This window comes from Ranitomeya imitator, chromosome 1 (assembly GCF_032444005.1).
Source record: "Ranitomeya imitator isolate aRanImi1 chromosome 1, aRanImi1.pri, whole genome shotgun sequence".
Lineage (NCBI taxonomy): Eukaryota > Metazoa > Chordata > Amphibia > Anura > Dendrobatidae > Ranitomeya > Ranitomeya imitator.
Window position 1 is genome coordinate 842,913,746 of NC_091282.1, and position 20,962 is coordinate 842,934,707.

At 45.2% G+C, this 20,962-nt stretch overlaps 1 protein-coding gene across 1 annotated transcript in view; it reads right to left on the minus strand.

The window, feature by feature from the left end:
- The window catches only part of IL12RB1 (interleukin 12 receptor subunit beta 1), a 228,817-nt gene that overhangs the window by 8,189 nt on the left and 199,666 nt on the right, over positions 1-20,962 (minus strand). The window contains exon 13 of the mRNA XM_069745689.1: positions 2,102-2,189. Coding sequence (XP_069601790.1) covers positions 2,102-2,189 — 88 coding nt within the window. The remainder of the gene's footprint in view (positions 1-2,101; positions 2,190-20,962) is intronic.

The window sequence follows — 20,962 nt, forward strand, 5'->3', positions numbered from 1 at the left end:
CTCTTATAATGCATATGCTTCAATCCCAGTCTCTCATATATTATATATATAGAGCAACCTCGGTATGCACTATGTGATGTATACAGCAGTCTGGGTGTCTCCTATATGATGTATATAGACCAGTCGTGGTGTCTGCTATGTGATATAAACACTGCAGACCCCACATTGCTTGAGGTCTATAAATGTTACATGAGCAGTGATGAATTTCCCACTGTGAGATGACATGCAGAGGAATATTGAATTATGTTCAGAACTTACTGCTGCGACTGTGCTCCAGACAAACGCAAATCTGGAAAAGCAGTTGCAATTAACATCATTGACACTCCCTAACATCACACACCACACCAAATAGAAGTAGCTACAACCATCACATTAAGCATGAGTTAATTGAATGTGTGACCAAATATAGCAGGATAAACTTCAAGTTGATAATCTATTATGGCCTGTGACAGAGTCACTGGCAGAGTGGTAGACGGGAGATATGTGTCACTGCGCTTAACAGTGTCAGTGATATGAAACCAGAGCATTTTTTTTATCCAGCAGCAGCGTATTGAGAGGGTTAAGTTGCATAAAAGGGCTGGTTTTATGTGGATCCTCATAGAGCAGGTGGGAGAGGGTTCACTTTATCTCCCAGGCAGACCTACCAGGACCTGTGTGAGGTCATGATCATGTGATCAAACACATGATGGCAATCACAGGCTTAGGTTTAAATAGCTGAGCTCTGCAGGCAGTCAGTGTTCAGCTACCAGGAAAGAGGAAAGTGATTAGAATAAGCCAGATAAAGTTATAGATAAAATTGGCACACACAAAAAGTGAATGCAGTGAGAATTTAATGAGGTAATGTACATACAATAGACGTTTCGGCCTTCATCAATGTACCTCACTTATGTACTTGTGGGTATAAGGGTCATATTGCAAGGGTTAAAGTTCCCCGTAATAAAGAAGATTCAGTCCTACCAACACAACTAGCGGTGGATACTGCATCCTTCACCTACACGCTCCTATGATATAGAATGATAACTGACACATCCACATACTGAATCTTCTTTATTATGGGGAACTTTAACCCTTGCAATATGACCCTTATACCCACAAGTACATAAGTGAGGTACATTGATGAAGGTCTACTGTTTTGCTTTACCTCATTAAATTCTCACTGCATTCACTTTTTGTGTGTGCCAAGTTTATCTATAGCCAGGAGAGAGGAGTCTCCAGTGACTTTGTGGCTTGTTGGGCACAGACTGAACCTGTGCTGCTCCAGAGCAGGGTGCCGCCCGTAACATACGGACTGTGTTGCAGCATTGTTGTTTTTTTCCTTTTTGCTTGTTTTTGTTCATGTTTTAGCCAGAAAGGCTGAGTTTTGTTTGCATGAGTTGGTTTATGCTGCCTGTTAATAAACCAACAAGGACTTAAAGAGACGGTGAGTGAATTGCCATAGGCCTAAATGATGGCATAAATATCCAAATGGCCCTGGCAGGAAAAAAGGTTCCCTGCTCCTGCTTTAGAAGAACAAATCATTGACAAAAAGGGCTTGTTGCATTAAGAGGAAGCAGAGGGCCACAATTGATTATTATGGGACATGACTAGGTTGTGTTTTTACAAAAAAAAGTCTTGCATGGAGAACTTCTGTTGTAAAATCTAGCTCAAAACAGGACCTGAGGAAACCCCACAGTAATCAATAAGGCCCCTCTACTTCCCTCTGATATAAATACAAACTTTTGCTCTCCTAAACAGAATAGATAAATGGAATGTGTGGAAATTTGAACATAGCTTTACTTTTAATGCATTAGTATTTTATTAAAATACCTGCTTTTGGGGTGTTAATGCTGGGCTTGTGGAAGAGACTCGGGAGTGTTAATTGGCCACAAGCTACAGTGTGCAAGATACTTGCCTTGCCTCGGGCGCTGGCATCCCAAACTACAACACTCGGGTGTTTGAACAGGTATTTGAATCAATAAATTACAGTAAAAATACAGAATCCTTTCCCACTAAACTACATAATTTTATCTAAAACATTAAAGGTTCCATTTAATAAAGCATTACCTCATGATATATGTTAAAAAAGTGTTATTTCTTCTGCTAATGTAAAGAAATATCTTACCATGAAAATATGATGCCTAACACTAAAAACAGTAAGGCAACAACGATCCACACAGTTTTTTCAAGAATCTTCTTTTTAGTATTGTCAGCTGAAAGGAAATAATTATACACTTTATATATGATAATCTTTGTCAAAATTTATCTACCTACATTTTTTACAAAGCAATTAAGCATATTATACTTGTACCATCAACTTGACCATAAATGGGAAGGTATCTCCAAATCAGTTGACATTTCCAGATGCATTAAAAAGACGGTAAGCATGTCTCGAGTTCTTCAATGGTTAAAATTGCGAAGTGGTTATAAAAACAAACAACTTTGCAATTTGCCTTCCATCCAAGTTTTTGAGGAGCATTGAAATTTCCATTCTGTTTGTTCTTCCCAAACTCCTAAAACAAAACTCTGTGGGCATATAGCCTTAGTTCTGAAGAATGGAGAGAGTTTTAATTCACTAGTGTTCAGCTGCCTTTGATGGCTGAATTGGAAAGCACTCACTTTGGGCCAGTGGCTTGACCATCCCGCAAGCCCAAACTGACAATCTTCATGAGTGCACCGCTCCCTGCAAATAAAAAAGCCGGTGACGGAGGGCTGTGCTTTCCTGAAGATGGGATCATGAGAATAACCCTTTAAGCAACATTAGTCAAGTTTGACATTATATTTCAATTGTTTTAGATAATTTCTTGTTGCATGTCTGTGTCACAACTGAGTGTGTTTAACAGCCTCCAGCTTCAATCTCTGGCTTTCAGTTTCAATTAATTAATGATGTGTCAAAAAAAATTAGTCCTGTGTTGAGATAATCTTATACTCTTGTCTGTTTTATCACAGGAGTGAGTGTTTCTGCCACATCACCAGTCCTGTGAGCTCATCATAAATCAAGTCAGTGCTATACAAGTTCAGGGGCCACTAGAGCTCCTACATAACTGACTTGATTTATGATAAGCTTAGGAGGCTTGAACACTTTTCAAATCATTTGTATATATTGGACATATTCTTCATGAGGGTAGGGCTGGAAATGACTATTTTATTCTTTCTAGGTTTTTTAGTATGATTTTTATATATTTTCTTGTATTTTACACAATTGTGCCTCCCATATGGCCATAAAGAACTTTGGGGGGCATTTGAATACTTTAATACATTTGTTTTATGGTGATTTCCACTGTAACTGGGGCTGGCATATTAGCCCAGTTACAGTAGGAAATAATTATTTTCTATACACAGCAGAACTGACTGGATTTCCCGCTGCCCAGCAGCTCTTGCTCTCTCACAGCACCCAGATGTCACATGATCTCTGGATCTAGAAGAGGGTGCCTCCTAATCTCTTGCTAATTTGTATGCATAGTGCTTGTTCAGTGCTGTGTATACAGTGATTGACAAGGTAGACATAAATAATAATAATAAATCATGGCTGCCTCATCTACGGGTAGTTTAGCAGTTAGTTTCGTGATCCCTGATGTGCAGCTGATCTACAATGAAGTGACATTTTAGAACGTGAGTGCAGAATATAATGAGGACCGCCTGGACAATGGGTGATCCTGAAGAAAGTTAATAATGTATGCAGTCTGTATTGTGAAATATTAAAGCAGATCCACTTTAGGTCTTATGATGAGTCCTGTTGTGAGTTCTGTTTTTGGGCTCCCTCTGGTGGTTACTGATGGTACTGGGTGACTTGTGTTCTCTGCGGTCTCTGGTGTCCACCTGTTCCATCAGGTTATGGGAGTTTCCTATTTAACCTGGCTTTTTTGTCATTTCCTCGCCGGCTATCAATGTAATCAGCGTGTCTTTTTACCTCTGCTCCCTGCGTCTGTTATCTTCAGGACAAGCTAAGTTTTGATTTTCCTGTTCCACGTTTTGCTTAATTTTTGTCTTAGTCCAGCTTGCAGATATGTGATTCCTTGCTGCTGGTTGCTCTAGTGGGCTGAAATTACTCCTCATGTTCCATGAGTTGGCACATGAGTTCAAGTAATTTTAGGATGGTTTTTTGAAGGGTTTTTCGCTGACCGCGCAGTTCACTTTTGTATCCTCTGCTATCTAGCTTTAGCGGGCCTCATTTTTGCTGATTCTATTTTCATAACTATTATAATAAATGAAATGTGGATTACATCTGCGCTGCTGCGACAAATAATAGATCCAGATATACTGTTAGGGTGTTCGGGTGGTTTATTCAACGCGTTTCGAAGCTCAAAGGCTTCTTCTTCAGGAAGTTTCCACACAAAGATATCTTTGTGTGGAAACTTCCTGAAGAAGAAGCCTTTGAGCTTCGAAACGCGTTGAATAAACCACCCGAACACCCTAACAGTATATCTGGATCTATTATTTGTCGCAGCAGCGCAGATGTAATCCACATTTCATTTATTATAACGGTTCTGAGAGGTCGCAACGCCGACCTGTGGATCTGCAGCAGCTGACAACTACACGCTTGTACTGTGTACTACCAGGTGAGCAGTTCTCTCACAATTGATTAAGAACAATCCTGGGGATAAGACCCTATTTGCGCTTTTTTTGTCTCCATATCTTTCAAGACTATTTTCATAACTACGTATGTGCTTTCCTCTCATTTCACCGTTATTACATGTGGGGGGCTGCTATTTCTGTGGGGTGTTTCTCTGGAGGCAAGTGAGGTCTGTGTTTCTTCTTATAGGGGAAGTTAATCCTTCGGCTGGCGCGAGACGTCTAGGAATCATCGTAGGCACGTTCCCCGGCTACTGCTAGTTGTGTGTTTAGGTTCAGGATCGCGGTCAGCTCAGGTTCCATCACCCTAGAGCTTGTTTTGTTTTTGTGCTTGTCCTTTTGTGATCCCCTGCCATTGGGATCATGACAGAGTCCCAGACAATCTATATAGTGGCTACTCCAGCTATAATGTATAAAGGATGTCTGTTGTGAATTCTGTTGTCAAGCTCCCTCCTGTGGTCATGAATGGTACTTCGGCTGGTTCTGTCCATGGGCTTCCTCTGGTGGTTGTGAGTGGGGCTGCGGCTTCTGAGTTTCCTTCCACATGTGACGAGGTTAATTCGTTAGCTGGCTGCTCTATTTAACTCCACTTAGATCATTGCTCCATGCCACCTGTCAATGTTCCAGTATTGGTCTAGTTCGCTCCTGGATCGTTCTTGTGACCTGTCTTCCCAGCAGAAGCTAAGTTCCTGCTTGTTTTTCTCTGGTTTGCTATTTTTCTGTCCAGCTTGCTATTTTGATTTTTGTCTTGCTTGCTGGAAGCTCTGGGACGCAGAGGGAGCGCCTCCGAACCGTGAGTCGGTGCGATGGGTCTTTTTGCGCCCTCTGCGTGGTCTTTTTGTAGTTTTTGTGCTGACCGCAAAGTTACCTTTCCTATCCTCTGTCTGTTCAGTAAGTCGGGCCTCACTTTGCTAAATCTATTTCATCTCTGTGTTTGTATTTTTCATCTTAACTCACAGTCATTATATGTGGGGGGCTGCCTTTTCCTTTGGGGAATTTCTCTGAGGCAAGGTAGGTTTTATTTTTCTATCTTTAGGGCTAGCTAGTTCCTTAGGCTGTGACGAGTTGCACAGGGAGCGTTAGGAGCAATCCACGGCTATTTCTAGTGTGTGTGATAGGATTAGGGATTGCGGTCAGCAGAGTTCCCACATCTCAGAGCTTGTCCTGTATTCTTAGTAACTATCAGGTCATTCCATGTGCTCTTAACCCCCAGGTCCATTATTGTCCTAACCACGAGGTCATAACAGTACAGGTGGCCCAAAGTATTAATGCATCTCAATAGAGGGATAAGAGAAGTTCTGAGACCATTTTTTTTTCTTTTCAGTGTGTTTTGTCTCTCTTTTCCCCTTTACCTCTGGGTGGTTCAGGATACAGGTGTAGATATGGACATTCAAGGTCTGTCCTGTCCAGGATGTCTTCCTGGAGCAGAACAATATTGTATCATACAATTATTAGGTTCTGTAGAAGGACGTAGATCTGGGTATTTATTATGATGGAATATAGGCTGAACTGGATGGACAAATGTCTTTTTTCGGCCTTACTAACTATGTTACTATGTTACTATGTCCTCTTGTATGGATAATCTCACTGCAAGGGTACAAAACATTCAAGATTTTGTGGTTCAGAATCCGATGTTAGAGCCTAGGATTCCAATTCCTGATTTGTTTTTTGGGGATAGATCTAAGTTTCTGAATTTCAAAAATAATTGTAAACTGTTTCTAGATTTGAAACCTCGCTCCTCAGGTGACCCTATTCAACAAGTGAAAATCATTATTTCTTTGTTACGTGGCGACCCTCAAGACTGGGCATTTTCCCTTGCGCCAGGAGATCCGGCATTGCGTGATGTTGATGCATTTTTTCTGACGCTTGGATTGCTTTATGATGAACCAAATTCAGTGGATCAGGCAGAGAAAATCTTGCTGGCTCTGTGTCAGGGTCAGGATGAGGTAGAGATATATTGTCAGAAATTTAGGAAGTGGTCTGTACTTACTCAGTGGAATGAATGTGCCCTGGCAGCAATTTTCAGAAAGGGTCTCTCTGAAGCCCTTAAGGATGTCATGGTGGGATTTCCCATGCCTGCTGGTCTGAATGAGTCTATGTCTTTGGCCATTCAGATCGATCGACGCTTGCGTTAGCGTAAAGCTGTGCACCATTTGGCGGTATTATCTGAGCATAGACCTGAGCCTATGCAATGTGATAGGACTTTGACCAGAGCTGAACGGCAAGAACACAGACGTCGGAATGGGCTGTGTTTTTACTGTGGTGATTCCACTCATGCTATCTCCGATTGTCCTAAGCGCACTAAGCGGTTCGCTAGGTCTGCCACCATTGGTACGGTACAGTCGAAATTTCTTTTGTCCGTTGCTCTGATTTGCTCTTTGTCATCCTATTCTGTTATGGCATTTGTGGATTCAGGCGCTGCCCTGAATTTGATGGACTTGGAGTTTGCTAGGCGCTGTGGTTTTTTCTTGGAGCCCTTGCAGTATCCTATTCCATTGAGAGGAACTGATGCAACGCCTTTGGCCAAGAATAAGCCTCAGTACTGGACCCAATTGACCATGTGCATGGCTCCTGCACATCAGGAGGATATTTGCTTTTTGGTGTTGCATAATCTGTATGATGTGGTCGTTTTGGGGTTGCCATGGCTACAGGTCCATAATCTAGTATTGGATTGGAAATCTATGTCTGTGTCCAGCTGGGGCTGTCAGGGGGTACATGGTGATGTTCCATTTTTGTCTATTTCGTCATCCACCCCTTCTGAAGTCCCGGAGTTTTTGTCGGATTACCGGGATGTATTTGATGAGCCCAAATCCAGTGCCCTACCTCCTCATAGGGATTGCGATTGTGCTATCAATTTGATTCCTGGTAGTAAGTTTCCTAAGGGCCGACTGTTTAATTTATCTGTGCCAGAACACGCCGCTATGCGAAGTTATATAAAGGAATCCTTGGAGAAGGGTCATATTCGCCCGTCGTCGTCACCATTGGGAGCAGGGTTCTTTTTTGTGGCCAAGAATAGAGTTGAGCGACCTTGACCTTTTTAGAGTCGAGCCGGGTTTCGCGAAACCCGACTATCTCAAAAGTCGGGTCGAGTGAAATCGGCCAATTATGACGTAAAGTCGGGATCGACCGAAACACGAAACCCTATGCAAGTCAATGGGGCAGCATAGTCGGCAGTGAGTGGGGGCCAGGAAAACACCTAGAGTGCCCATTTTAATGTCAAAACCATCCATTCTTCTTAATGAAGCTTGTCAAGCGTAATTTACCTTATAATAATTGTAAGGCATTTGAAATTGGGGGTCATTTGGCTAAAGTTGTGGTGGGTAGGGCTGGTTCAAGTAATTAGTGGGCCCAGGAAATCTGGACCACGTCACGGCAGTGGAGCAGGGAGAGGTAAGTATTTCAACTTTGCAAGTGCTGTGAACCTGAGCAAGCAGGGGGGGCCCACTCGTTGGCATTGGCACTGGCACAGGGCCCCTCAAAGTACAGCGGTGTGTTTGCACGGCGGGGGCGCCTCCCACCGGCAGCAACACTTTTGCGTACTATGAGAGGCCCTGTGCCAGTGACGTCGCCAACTAGTATTCCTCCCCCCACCTGATGAAGGAACCTGCACTTTCATCTGCACCTTCCTCTTTGTCCCTGTGTAAGGTGGTATGGTATGCGGGAAGAGCAACCTGACTTTCAGCAGGGTCACAATGTTGTTGTGTAGCGTGCACGGGGAATGTTGCGTTATGGGTCAATGTACCAGCAGACTCATCTATCACTGGCTGGGCAATGGGCAGGATGAGGAGGAAACACAGATATAGGCCCAAAGAATAAAGTTGGCTAAATGCAGTTCAAAATTGGTAACACAGGAATAACCAGGGGGCATTGCAGTGGAGGACAACTGGAATGAGAGGCTGACACAGAGAGTAGGCCCAAATCAGTAAATAGTCGAAATGCAGTTCAAAATTGGCAACCGTAGTAAACAGGCGGCACAGCTTTGTTCAGTGGAGGAGAACAGCAAGGAGTGGCAGACACCGATAGTAGGCCCCAACCCAACTAGTAGGCAAAATGCAGTCTAACATTAACAACTACTTAACGAGCGCCTGAAAACGGAATTTCAGGACAGGAAACCAGGAGAACAGCAAGGAGTGGCAGACACCGATAGTAGGCCCCAAACCAACTAGTACGCCAAATGCAGTTGTTCCGTTTAACCACAATTTAATGAGAGCCTGAAGATAGAAGTTCAGGAAAGGCAACCTGTAGAACACCTTGGAGTGGAATACAGCATCTCTCTACACCCCATACCCAATTTGTAGGCCTAATGCAGTGTAGTTTCCAAGAACTACTAAACGAGAGCCGGAAGATCGAAGCTCAGGAAAGGCAACCTGGAGAACACCTTGGAGTGGAACACACCATCTCTCTACACCCCATACCCAATTTGTAGGCCTAATGCAGTGTAGTTTCCAACAACTACTAAACGAGAGCCGGAAGATCGAAGCTCAGGAAAGGCAACCTGGAGAACACCTTGGAGTGGAACACACCATCTCTCTACACCCCATACCCAATTTGTAGGCCTAATGCAGTGTAGTTTCCAACAACTACTAAACGAGAGCCGGAAGATCGAAGCATTGGCGAGGAAACCTGGGGAACACCTTGGAGTGGAACACACCATCTCTCTACACCCCATACCCAATTTGTAGGCCTAATGCAGTGTAGTTTCCAACAACTACTAAACGAGAGCCGGAAGATCGAAGCTCAGGAAAGGCAACCTGGAGAACACCTTGGAGTGGAACACACCATCTCTCTACACCCCATACCCAATTTGTAGGCCTAATGCAGTGTAGTTTCCAACAACTACTAAACGAGAGCATGAAGATCGAAGCATTGGCGAGGAAACCTGGGGAACACCTTGGAGTGGAACACACCATCTCTCTACACCCCATACCCAATTTGTAGGCCTAATGCAGTGTAGTTTCCAAGAACTACTAAACGAGAGCCGGAAGATCGAAGCTCAGGAAAGGCAACCTGGAGAACACCTTGGAGTGGAACACACCATCTCTCTACACCCCATACCCAATTTGTAGGCCTAATGCAGTGTAGTTTCCAACAACTACTAAACGAGAGCATGAAGATCGAAGCATTGGCGAGGAAACCTGGGGAACACCTTGGAGTGGAACACACCATCTCTCTACACCCCATACCCAATTTGTAGGCCTAATGCAGTGTAGTTTCCAAGAACTACTAAACGAGAGCCGGAAGATCGAAGCTCAGGAAAGGCAACCTGGAAAACACCTTGGAGTGGAACACACCATCTCTCTACACCCCATACCCAATTTGTAGGCCTAATGCAGTGTAGTTTCCAAGAACTACTAAACGAGAGCCGGAAGATCGAAGCTCAGGAAAGGCAACCTGGAGAACACCTTGGAGTGGAACACACCATCTCTCTACACCCCATACCCAATTTGTAGGCCTAATGCAGTGTAGTTTCCAACAACTACTAAACGAGAGCATGAAGATCGAAGCATTGGCGAGGAAACCTGGGGAACACCTTGGAGTGGAACACACCATCTCTCTACACCCCATACCCAATTTGTAGGCCTAATGCAGTGTAGTTTCCAATAACTACTAAACGAGAGCCGGAAGATCGAAGCTCAGGAAAGGCAACCTGGAGAACATCTTGGAGTGGAACACACCATCTCTCTACACCCCATACCCAATTTGTAGGCCTAATGCAGTGTAGTTTCCAACAACTACTAAACGAGAGCATGAAGATCGAAGCATTGGCGAGGAAACCTGGGGAACACCTTGGAGTGGAACACACCATCTCTCTACACCCCATACCCAATTTGTAGGCCTAATGCAGTGTAGTTTCCAAGAACTACTAAACGAGAGCCGGAAGATCGAAGCTCAGGAAAGGCAACCTGGAGAACACCTTGGAGTGGAACACACCATTTCTCTACACCCCATACCCAATTTGTAGGCCTAATGCAGTGTAGTTTCCAACAACTACTAAACGAGAGCATGAAGATCGAAGCATTGGCGAGGAAACCTGGGGAACACCTTGGAGTGGAACACACCATCTCTCTACACCCCATACCCAATTTGTAGGCCTAATGCAGTGTAGTTTCCAAGAACTACTAAACGAGAGCCGGAAGATCGAAGCTCAGGAAAGGCAACCTGGAAAACACCTTGGAGTGGAACACACCATCTCTCTACACCCCATACCCAATTTGTAGGCCTAATGCAGCGTAGTTTCCAACAACTACTAAACGAGAGCCGGAAGATCGAAGCTCAGGAAAGGCAACCTGGGGAACACCTTGGAGTGTAACAAACCCTCTCTCTACACCACGGAAGGGCTGATTCTTAGGAAGGAAGGCTGTCGGAAAGAAGCAGGGCGCGTCCGAGGGTGATTATATTCTTATCAGGTATATACTCACCCTCGGACGCGCCCTGCTTCTTTATTTGTAATGAATGTTTATTTGCAATGTGGTTTTGACTTACTCTATTTTTTTGGTAAATAATGATTTTATTATTTTCATTGTTTTGCATCTTCTTGGCAATAATATAAAGAAGACGCGACAGGACAACACTCGGTGGATGCCATATCTGTGTTTAAAATTGAAAAAACCTTTCAGTTAACTACTTGCAGGAGAAAGTTATTGTAGCTGGTGGCCATTTTTAGTACTGTACCAGATTTTTGTTGTATGTGTTTGTTTTTAATGTTAAAATGTCTGCATTTGATATCTCTCCAGTATTTTCTTTTTTATAAGCAAAATACTTATTTTTATATTTTCTGATGTTGGTTCCAGGGGTACACGGGCAGCAGTGGTGTGGTCAGTGGAGGCCTAGTGGAAGGAGTGACCACAGACAGGCATCGAAGGCCTAAAATAATAACACATGGCTGTAGGCAATTTTAAATTGGTTCCAGGGGTACACGGGCAGCAGTGCCCTGGTCAGTGTAGTAGTAGTTGAAAGAATGGACCGCAGACAGGCATCGAAGGCCTAAAATAAAAAAATTGGGCTGGCTGTAGGCAATTTTAAATTGGTTCCAGGGGTACACGGGCAGCAGTGGTGTGGTCAGTGGAGGCCTAGTGGAAGGAGTGACCGCAGACAGGCATCGAAGGCCTAAAATAATAACACATGGCTGTAGGCAATTTTAAATTGGTTCCAGGGGTACACGGGCAGCAGTGGTGTGGTCAGTGGAGGCCTAGTGGAAGGAGTGACCGCAGACAGGCATCGAAGGCCTAAAATAATAACACATGGCTGTAGGCAATTCTAAATTGGTTACAGGGGTACACGGGCAGCAGTGGTGTGGTTAGTGGAGGCCTAGTGGAAGGAGTCACCGCAGACAGGCATCGAAGGCCTAAAATAATAACACATGGCTGTAGGCAATTTTAAATTGGTTCCAGGGGTACACGGGCAGCAGTGCCCTGGTCAGTGTAGTAGTAGTTGAAAGAATGGACCGCAGACAGGCATCGAAGGCCTAAAATAAAAAAATTGGGCTGGCTGTAGGCAATTTTAAATTGGTTCCAGGGGTACACGGGCAGCAGTGGTGTGGTCAGTGGAGGCCTAGTGGAAGGAGTGACCGCAGACAGGCATCGAAGGCCTAAAATAATAACACATGGCTGTAGACAATTTTAAATTGGTTCCAGGGGTACACGGGCAGCAGTGGTGTGGTCAGTGGAGGCCTAGTGGAAGGAGTGACCGCAGACAGGCATCGAAGGCCTAAAATAATAACACATGGCTGTAGGCAATTTTAAATTGGTTCCAGGGGTACACGGGCAGCAGTGGTGTGGTCAGTGGAGGCCTAGTGGAAGGAGTGACCACAGACAGGCATCGAAGGCCTAAAATAATAACACATGGCTGTAGGCAATTTTAAATTGGTTCCAGGGGTACACGGGCAGCAGTGGTGTGGTCAGTGGAGGCCTAGTGGAAGGAGTGACCACAGACAGGCATCGAAGGCCTAAAATAATAACACATGGCTGTAGGCAATTTTAAATTGGTTCCAGGGGTACACGGGCAGCAGTGCCCTGGTCAGTGTAGTAGTAGTTGAAAGAATGGACCGCAGACAGGCATCGAAGGCCTAAAATAAAAAAATTGGGCTGGCTGTAGGCAATTTTAAATTGGTTCCAGGGGTACACGGGCAGCAGTGGTGTGGTCAGTGGAGGCCTAGTGGAAGGAGTGACCGCAGACAGGCATCGAAGGCCTAAAATAATAACACATGGCTGTAGGCAATTTTAAATTGGTTCCAGGGGTACACGGGCAGCAGTGGTGTGGTCAGTGGAGGCCTAGTGGAAGGAGTGACCGCAGAGAGGCATCGAAGGCCTAAAATAATAACACATGGCTGTAGGCAATTTTAAATTGGTTCCAGGGGTACACGGGCAGCAGTGGTGTGGTCAGTGGAGGCCTAGTGGAAGGAGTGACCGCAGACAGGCATCGAAGGCCTAAAATAATAACACATGGCTGTAGGCAATTCTAAATTGGTTACAGGGGTACACGGGCAGCAGTGGTGTGGTCAGTGGAGGCCTAGTGGAAGGAGTCACCGCAGACAGGCATCGAAGGCCTAAAATAATAACACATGGCTGTAGGCAATTTTAAATTGGTTCCAGGGGTACACGGGCAGCAGTGGTGTGGTCAGTGGAGGCCTAGTGGAAGGAGTCACCGCAGACAGGCATCGAAGGCCTAAAATAATAACACATGGCTGTAGGCAATTTTAAATTGGTTACAGGGGTACACGGGCAGCAGTGGTGTGGTCAGTGGAGGCCTAGTGGAAGGAGTGACCACAGACAGGCATCGAAGGCCTAACATAACAAAAATGTCAATACAATGGTATTGTCAGTGGCAGGCATTGAAGGATGTCAGCGCATAGACTAAACATTGGTGGAGCTGTGAGATAATTTTGCAAGTGGTAGAGCACTGTTTGAGCTGGGGTGGGGGGAAACTGTCTTGTGGCCGGCGGTACAGGCCCAGGGCCCCTCATATTACAACGGTGTGTCTGACGTTGGGTGCGCACCACCACCGCCAGAGACACTTTATTGTACTAGGAGGGACCCAGTGGCAGTGCCGTCGACCAAAAGCGGGCTCACCCACCTCTTCAGACAAACTGCACTCTCACGGGTGCTGTCGCCAAGTGTCGATACCACGGCCCCGTGTGGGGAGTTTGGCCATTTAGTGAGGTGTAAACATGTCGTATGCTGGACAATCAGGTGCAGAAAATTACGAGATTGGAAAAGGCATTCAGAATAGTCCACAGGCAAGACCTTTTCATAGGAAAGCTAGGTGTCAGCCGGGCAAGGTGGGGCAAAAGATTTCGAAATCCAGTTGTGGTTCATTTTAATGAAGGTTAGATCATCTACATTTTGGGTAGCCAGACGAGTCCTTTTTTCTGTTAGTATTGAACCTGCAGCACTGAATACTCTTTCTGATAGGACACTAGCTGCCGGGCAAGCAAGCTCCTGCAATGCATATTCTGCCAATTCTGGCCAGGTGTCTAATTTTGATGCCCAGTAATCAAATGGGAATGACGGTTGAGGGAGAACATCGATAAGGGATGAAAAATAGTTTGTAACCATACTGGACAAATGTTGTCTCCTGTCACTTTGAATTGATGCTGCAGTACCTGTCCTGTCTGCGGTCATAGCAAAATCACTCCACAACCTGGTCAGAAAACCCCTCTGGCCAACGCCACTTCTGATTTCTGCCCCTCTAACTCCTCTGGTCTGCTGGCCCCTGCAGCTCGTGTGAGAACGATCACGGGCGCTGTGTGCAGGGAATGCCAGAAGCAAACGGTCAACAAGAGTTGATTGTTTGGTTGCTAATATTAGTTCCAAGTTCTCATGTGGCATTATATTTTGCAATTTGCCTTTATAGCGAGGATCAAGGAGGCAGGCCAACCAGTAATCGTCATCATTCATCATTTTAGTTATGCGTGTGTCCCTTTTGAGGATACGTAAGGCATAATCCGCCATGTGGGCCAAAGTTCCAGTTCTCAAATCTGCGGTTGTGCTTGGTTGAGGGGCAGTTTCAGGCAAATCCACGTCACTTGTGTCCCTCAAAAAACCAGAACCCGGCCTTGCCGCGCCACCAATTTCCAGTGGCCCCGGAAAAGCTTCCTCATTAAAAATATAATCATCCCCATCATCCTCCTCGTCCTCCTCCTCCTCTTCGCCCGCTACCTCGTCCTGTACACTGCCCTGGCCAGACAATGGCTGACTGTCATCAAGGCTTTCCTCTTCCTCAGCTGCAGACGCCTGATCCTTTATGTGCGTCAAACTTTGCATCAGCAGATGCATTAGGGGGATGCTCATGCTTATTATGGCGTTGTCTGCACTAACCAGCCGTGTGCATTCCTCAAAACACTGAAGGACTTGACACATGTCTTGAATCTTCGACCACTGCACACCTGACAACTCCATGTCTGCCATCCTACTGCCTGCCCGTGTATGTGTATCCTCCCACAAAAACATAACAGCCCGCCTCTGTTCACACAGTCTCTGAAGCATGTGCAGTGTTGAGTTCCACCTTGTTGCAACGTCTATGATTAGGCGATGCTGGGGAAGGTTCAAAGAACGCTGATAGGTCTGCATACGGCTGGAGTGTACGGGCGAACGGCGGATATGTGAGCAAAGTCCACGCACTTTGAGGAGCAGGTCGGATAACCCCGGATAACTTTTCAGGAAGCACTGCACCACCAGGTTTAAGGTGTGAGCCAGGCAAGGAATGTGTTTCAGTTGGGAAAGGGAGATGGCAGCCATGAAATTCCTTCCGTTATCACTCACTACCTTGCCTGCCTCAAGATCTACAGTGCCCAGCCACGACTGCGTTTCTTTCTGCAAGAACTCGGACAGAACTTCCGTGGTGTGTCTGTTGTCGCCCAAACACTTCATAGCCAATACAGCCTGCTGACGTTTGCCAGTAGCTGCCCCATAATGGGGGACCTGGTGTGCAACAGTGGCAGCTGCGGATGGAGTGGTTGTGCGACTGCGGTCTGTGGACGAGCTCTCGCTTCTGCAGGAGGACGAAGAGGAGGAGGAGGGGGTGCGAACGGCTACAGCCAATTGTTTCCTAGACCGTGGGCTAGGCAGAACTGTCCCAAACTTGCTGTCCCCTGTGGACCCTGCATCCACCACATTTACCCAGTGTGCCGTGATGGACACGTAACGTCCCTGGCCATGCCTACTGGTCCATGCATCTGTTGTCAGATGCACCTTTGTGCTCACAGATTGCCTGAGTGCATGGACGATGCGCTCTTTAACATGCTGGTGGAGGGCTGGGATGGCTTTTCTAGAAAAAAAGTGTCGACTGGGTAGCTCGTAGCGTGGTACAGCGTAGTCCATCAGGGCTTTGAAAGCTTCGCTTTCAACTAACCGGTAGGGCATCATCTCTAACGAGATTAGTCTAGCTATGTGTGCGTTCAAACCCTGTGTACGCGGATGCGAGGCTAAGTACTTCCTTTTTCTAACCATAGTCTCATGTAGGGTGAGCTGGACTGGAGAGCTGGAGATCGTGGAACTAGCGGGGGTGCCGGTGGACATGGCAGACTGAGAGACGGTGGGAGATGGTATTGTTGCCACCGGTGCCCTAGATGCAGTGTTTCCTACTACGAAACTGGTGATTCCCTGACCCTGACGGCTTTGGCCTGGCAAAGAAACCTGCACAGATACTGCAGGTGGTGCGGAAAATGGTGGCCCTACACTGCCGGAAGGGATGTTGCGTTGCTGACTAGCTTCATTGGCCGAGGGTGCTACAACCTTAAGGGACGTTTGGTAGTTAGTCCAGGCTTGCAAATGCATGGTGGTTAAATGTCTATGCATGCAACTTGTATTGAGACTTTTCAGATTCTGTCCTCTGCTTAAGGTAGTTGAACATTTTTGACAGATGACTTTGCGCTGATCAATTGGATGTTGTTTAAAAAAATGCCAGACTGCACTCTTTCTAGCATCGGATACCTTTTCAGGCATTGCAGACTGAGCTTTAACCGGATGGCCACGCTGTCCTCCAACAGGTTTTGGCTTTGCCACGCGTTTTGGGCAAGATACGGGCCCGGCAGATGGAACCTGTTGCGATGTTGATGCCTGCTGCGGCCCCTCCTCCTCCGCTTCTGAACTGCTGCCGCCTGCACCCTGTTCCCCCAATGGCTGCCAATCGGGGTCAAGAACTGGGTCATCTATTACCTCTTCTTGTAGCTCGTGTGCAACTTCGTCTGTGTCACCGTGTCGGTCGGTGGTATAGCGTTCGTGATGGGGCAACATAGTCTCATCAGGGTCTGATTCTTGATCAGCACCCTGCGAGGGCAATGTTGTGGTCTGAGTCAAAGGACCAGCATAGTAGTCTGGCTGTGGCTGTGCATCAGTGCACTCCATGTCAGATTCAACTTGTAATGGGCATGGACTGTTAACTGCTTCACTTTCTAAGCCAGGGACGGTATGTGTAAAGAGCTCCATGGAGTAACCCGTTGTGTCGCCTGCTGCATTCTTCTCTGTTGTTGTTTTTGCTGAAGAGGACAAGGAAGCGACTTGTCCCTGACCGTGAACATCCACTAACGACGCGCTGCTTTGACATTTACCAGTTTCACGAGAGGAGGCAAAAGAGCTAGAGGCTGAGTCAGCAAGATAAGCCAAAACTTGCTCTTGCTGCTCCGGATTTATAAGCGGTTTTCCTACTCCCAGAAAAGGGAGCGTTCGAGGCCTTGTGTAGCCAGACGACGAACCTGGCTCCACAGCTCCAGACTTAGGTGCAATATTTTTTTTCCCACGACCAGCTGATGCTCCACCACTACCACTACCCTCATTACCAGCTGACAATGAACGCCCCCGGCCACGACCTCTTCCACCATACTTCCTCATTGTTTTAAAAACGTAAACAAACTAACGGTATTTGTTGCTGTCACACAAATTACACGGTGAGCTATAACTTCAGTATGATTTAGCTACCCCTTTACAGGTGAGTGACACCACAACGAAAATCAGGCACAATGTTACACACTCTGTTGTTGGTGGCAACAAATGAGAGAGATGCCACACATGCAGGACTGTCACTGAAGCACAAATGTAAATATTAATCTCCCACTGATTTGATTTTTTTTTTTTTTTTTCAGGGAGACTTTAGGAAAAAAAAAATAGAATAAAATGATTTTTTCAGGAAGAATTTAGAAACCAAAGAAAATAAAATGATTTTTTCAGGGAGAATTTAGAAAACAAATAAAACAAAAAAAGGCTTTCTATGGCCCACTGAGTGAGAGATGACGCACACAGGAGTCAGGAGTGGCACACAAGCCCAGAGGCCAATATTTATCTCCCACTGATTGATGTAGTGATTTTTTCAGGTAGATTTTGGAACCCAAATCAAGCTAAAAAAAATAATAGGCTTTCTATGGCCCACAATTGGAGAGAGAGAGAGAGAGAGAGATGGCACACCCAGGAGTCAAGACTGGCACACAAGCAGAAAGGGCAATATTAATCTCCCACTGATTTGGTTTTTTTTTTTTTTTTTTTCAGGGAGACTTTAGGGAAAAAAAAATAGAATAAAATGATTTTTTCAGGAAGAATTTAGAAACCAAAGAAAATAAAATGATTTTTTCAGGGAGAATTTAGAAAACAAATAAAACAAAAAAAGGCTTTCTATGGCCCACTGAGTGAGAGATGACGCACACAGGAGTCAGGAGTGGCACACAAGCCCAGAGGCCAATATTTATCTCCCACTGATTGATGTAGTGATTTTTTCAGGTAGATTTTGGAACCCAAATCAAGCTAAAAAAATAATAGGCTTTCTATGGCCCACAATTGGAGAGAGAGAGAGAGATGGCACACCCAGGAGTCAAGACTGGCACACAAGCAGAAAGGGCAATATTAATCTCCCACTGATTTGTTTTTTTTTGTTTTTTTTCAGGGAGACTTTAGGAAAAAAAAAATAGAATAAAATGATTTTTTCAGGAAGAATTTAGAAACCAAAGAAAATAAAATGATTTTTTCAGGGAGAATTTAGAAAACAAATAAAACAAAAAAAGGCTTTCTATGGCCCACTGAGTGAGAGATGACGCACACAGGAGTCAGGAGTGGCACACAAGCCCAGAGGCCAATATTTATCTCCCACTTTTTTTTTTTTGTTCCAGGGAAAATTTATAAACCCAATAAAAAAAATAATAAATAGGCTTTCTATGGCCCACTATCTGAGAGACAGAGAGAGATGGCACGCTTAGGACTGGCACACAAGCCCAAAGGCCAATATTAATCTCCCTTTTTTTTTTAAGGGAGAATTTATAAAACCAAAAAAAATAAAATAAATAGGCTTTCTATGGCCCACTATTTGTGAGAGAGATGGCACGCTCAGGACTGGCACACAAGCCCAGAGGCCAATATTAATCTCCCACTTTTTTTTTTTTTCCAGGGAAAATTTATAAACCCAATAAAAAAAAAAATAAATAGGCTTTCTATGGCCCACTATCTGAGAGAGAGAGATGGCACGCTTAGGACTGGCACACAAGCCCAAAGGCCAATATTAATCTCCCACTGATTGATTTATTGATTTTTTCAGGTAGAATTTAGAACCGAAATAAAGCAAAAAAAAAAAAATGGGCTTTCTATGGCCCACTGAGTGAGTGATGATGCACACAGGAGTCAGGAGTGGCACACAAGCCCTGAGGCCAATATTTTTCTCCCACTGATTGATGTAGTGATTTTTTCAGGTAGATTTTAGAACCAAAATCAAGCAAAAAAATAAATAGGCTTTCTATGGCCCACTGAGTGAGTGATAATGCACACAGGAGTCAAGAGTGGCACACAAGCCCTGAGGCCAATATTTTTCTCCCACTGATTGATGTAGTGATTTTTTCAGGTAGATTTTATAACCCAAATCAAGCAAAAAAATAAATAGGCTTTCTATGGCCCACTGAGTGAGAGATGACACAGACAGGGATGGCACTCTAGCAGAAATGTCAATCTTAATCTCCCACAAAAAAAAAAAAAAAAACAGGGAGTGTCCTTCAATTACTATCTCCCTCTAGTAATCTCAGCCAGGTATGGCAGGCAGCAATAAGGAGTGGACTGATGCACAAATTAAATAAAAAGTGTGTACAAACCAAAAAGATAGCTGTGCAGAAAGGAAGGAACAAGAGGATTTGTGCTTTGAAAAAAGCAGTTGGTTTGCACAGCGGCGTACACATAGCAATGCTGCTATCAGGGAGCCTTCTAGGGCAGCCCAATGAGCTACAGCGCTGAGGGGGAAAAAAAAAAAAAAATGTAGCTTCCACTGTCAACTGCACACCGAAGGTGGTGTTGGGCAGTGGAAATCGCTACAGCACAAGCGGTTTGGTGGTTAATGGACCCTGCCTAACGCTATCCCTGCTTCTGACGAAGCGGCAGCAACCTCTCCCTAAGCTCAGATCAGCAGCAGTAACATGGCGGTCGGCGGGAACTCCCCTTTATAGCCCCTGTGACGCCGCAGACAGCAAGCCAATCACTGCAATGCCCTTCTCTAAGATGGTGGGGACCAGGACCTATGTCATCACGCTGCCCACACTCTGCGTTTACCTTCATTGGCTGAGAAATGGTGCTTTTCGCGTCATTGAAACGCGACTTTGGCGCGAAAGTCGCGTACCGCATGGCCGACCCCGCACAGGGGTCGGATCGGGTTTCATGAAACCCGACTTTGCCAAAAGTCGGCGACTTTTGAAAATGAACGATCCGTTTCGCTCAACCCTAGCCAAGAAGGATGGTTCTTTGAGACCTTGTATTGATTACCGCCTTCTTAATAAGATCACAGTCAAATTTCAGTACCCTTTGCCGCTGCTGTCTGATTTATTTTCTCAGATTAAGGGGGCTAGTTGGTTCACCAAGATAGATCTTCGTGGTGCGTATAATCTTGTGCGTATTAAACAGGGCGATGAATGGAAAACAGCATTTAATATGCCCGAGGGCCATTTTGAGTACCTGGTTATGCCATCCGGGCTTTCCAATGCTCCATCAGTATTTCAGTCCTTTAAGCATGACATCTTCCGAGAGTACCTGGATAAATTCCTGATTGTATATTTGGATGATATTTTGGTCTTCTCGGATGATTGGGAGTCTCACGTGAAGCAGGTCAGAATGGTGTTCCAGATCCTTCGTGCGAATTCTTTGTTTGTGAAGGGGTCAAAGTGTCTCTTTGGAGTTCAGAAGGTTTCATTTTTGGGTTTCATTTTTTCCCCTTCTACTATCGAGATGGACCCTGTTAAAGTCCAGGCCATTTATGATTGGACTCAGCCGACATCTGTGAAGAGTCTGCAAAAGTTCCTGGGCTTTGTTAATTTTTATCGTCGCTTCATCAGTAATTTTTCTAGTGTTGCTAAACCGTTGACTGATTTGACCAAGAAGGGTGCTGATGTGGTCAATTGGTCTATTGCGGCTGTGGAAGCTTTTCAGGAGTTGAAGCGTCGTTTTTCTTCTGCCCCTGTGTT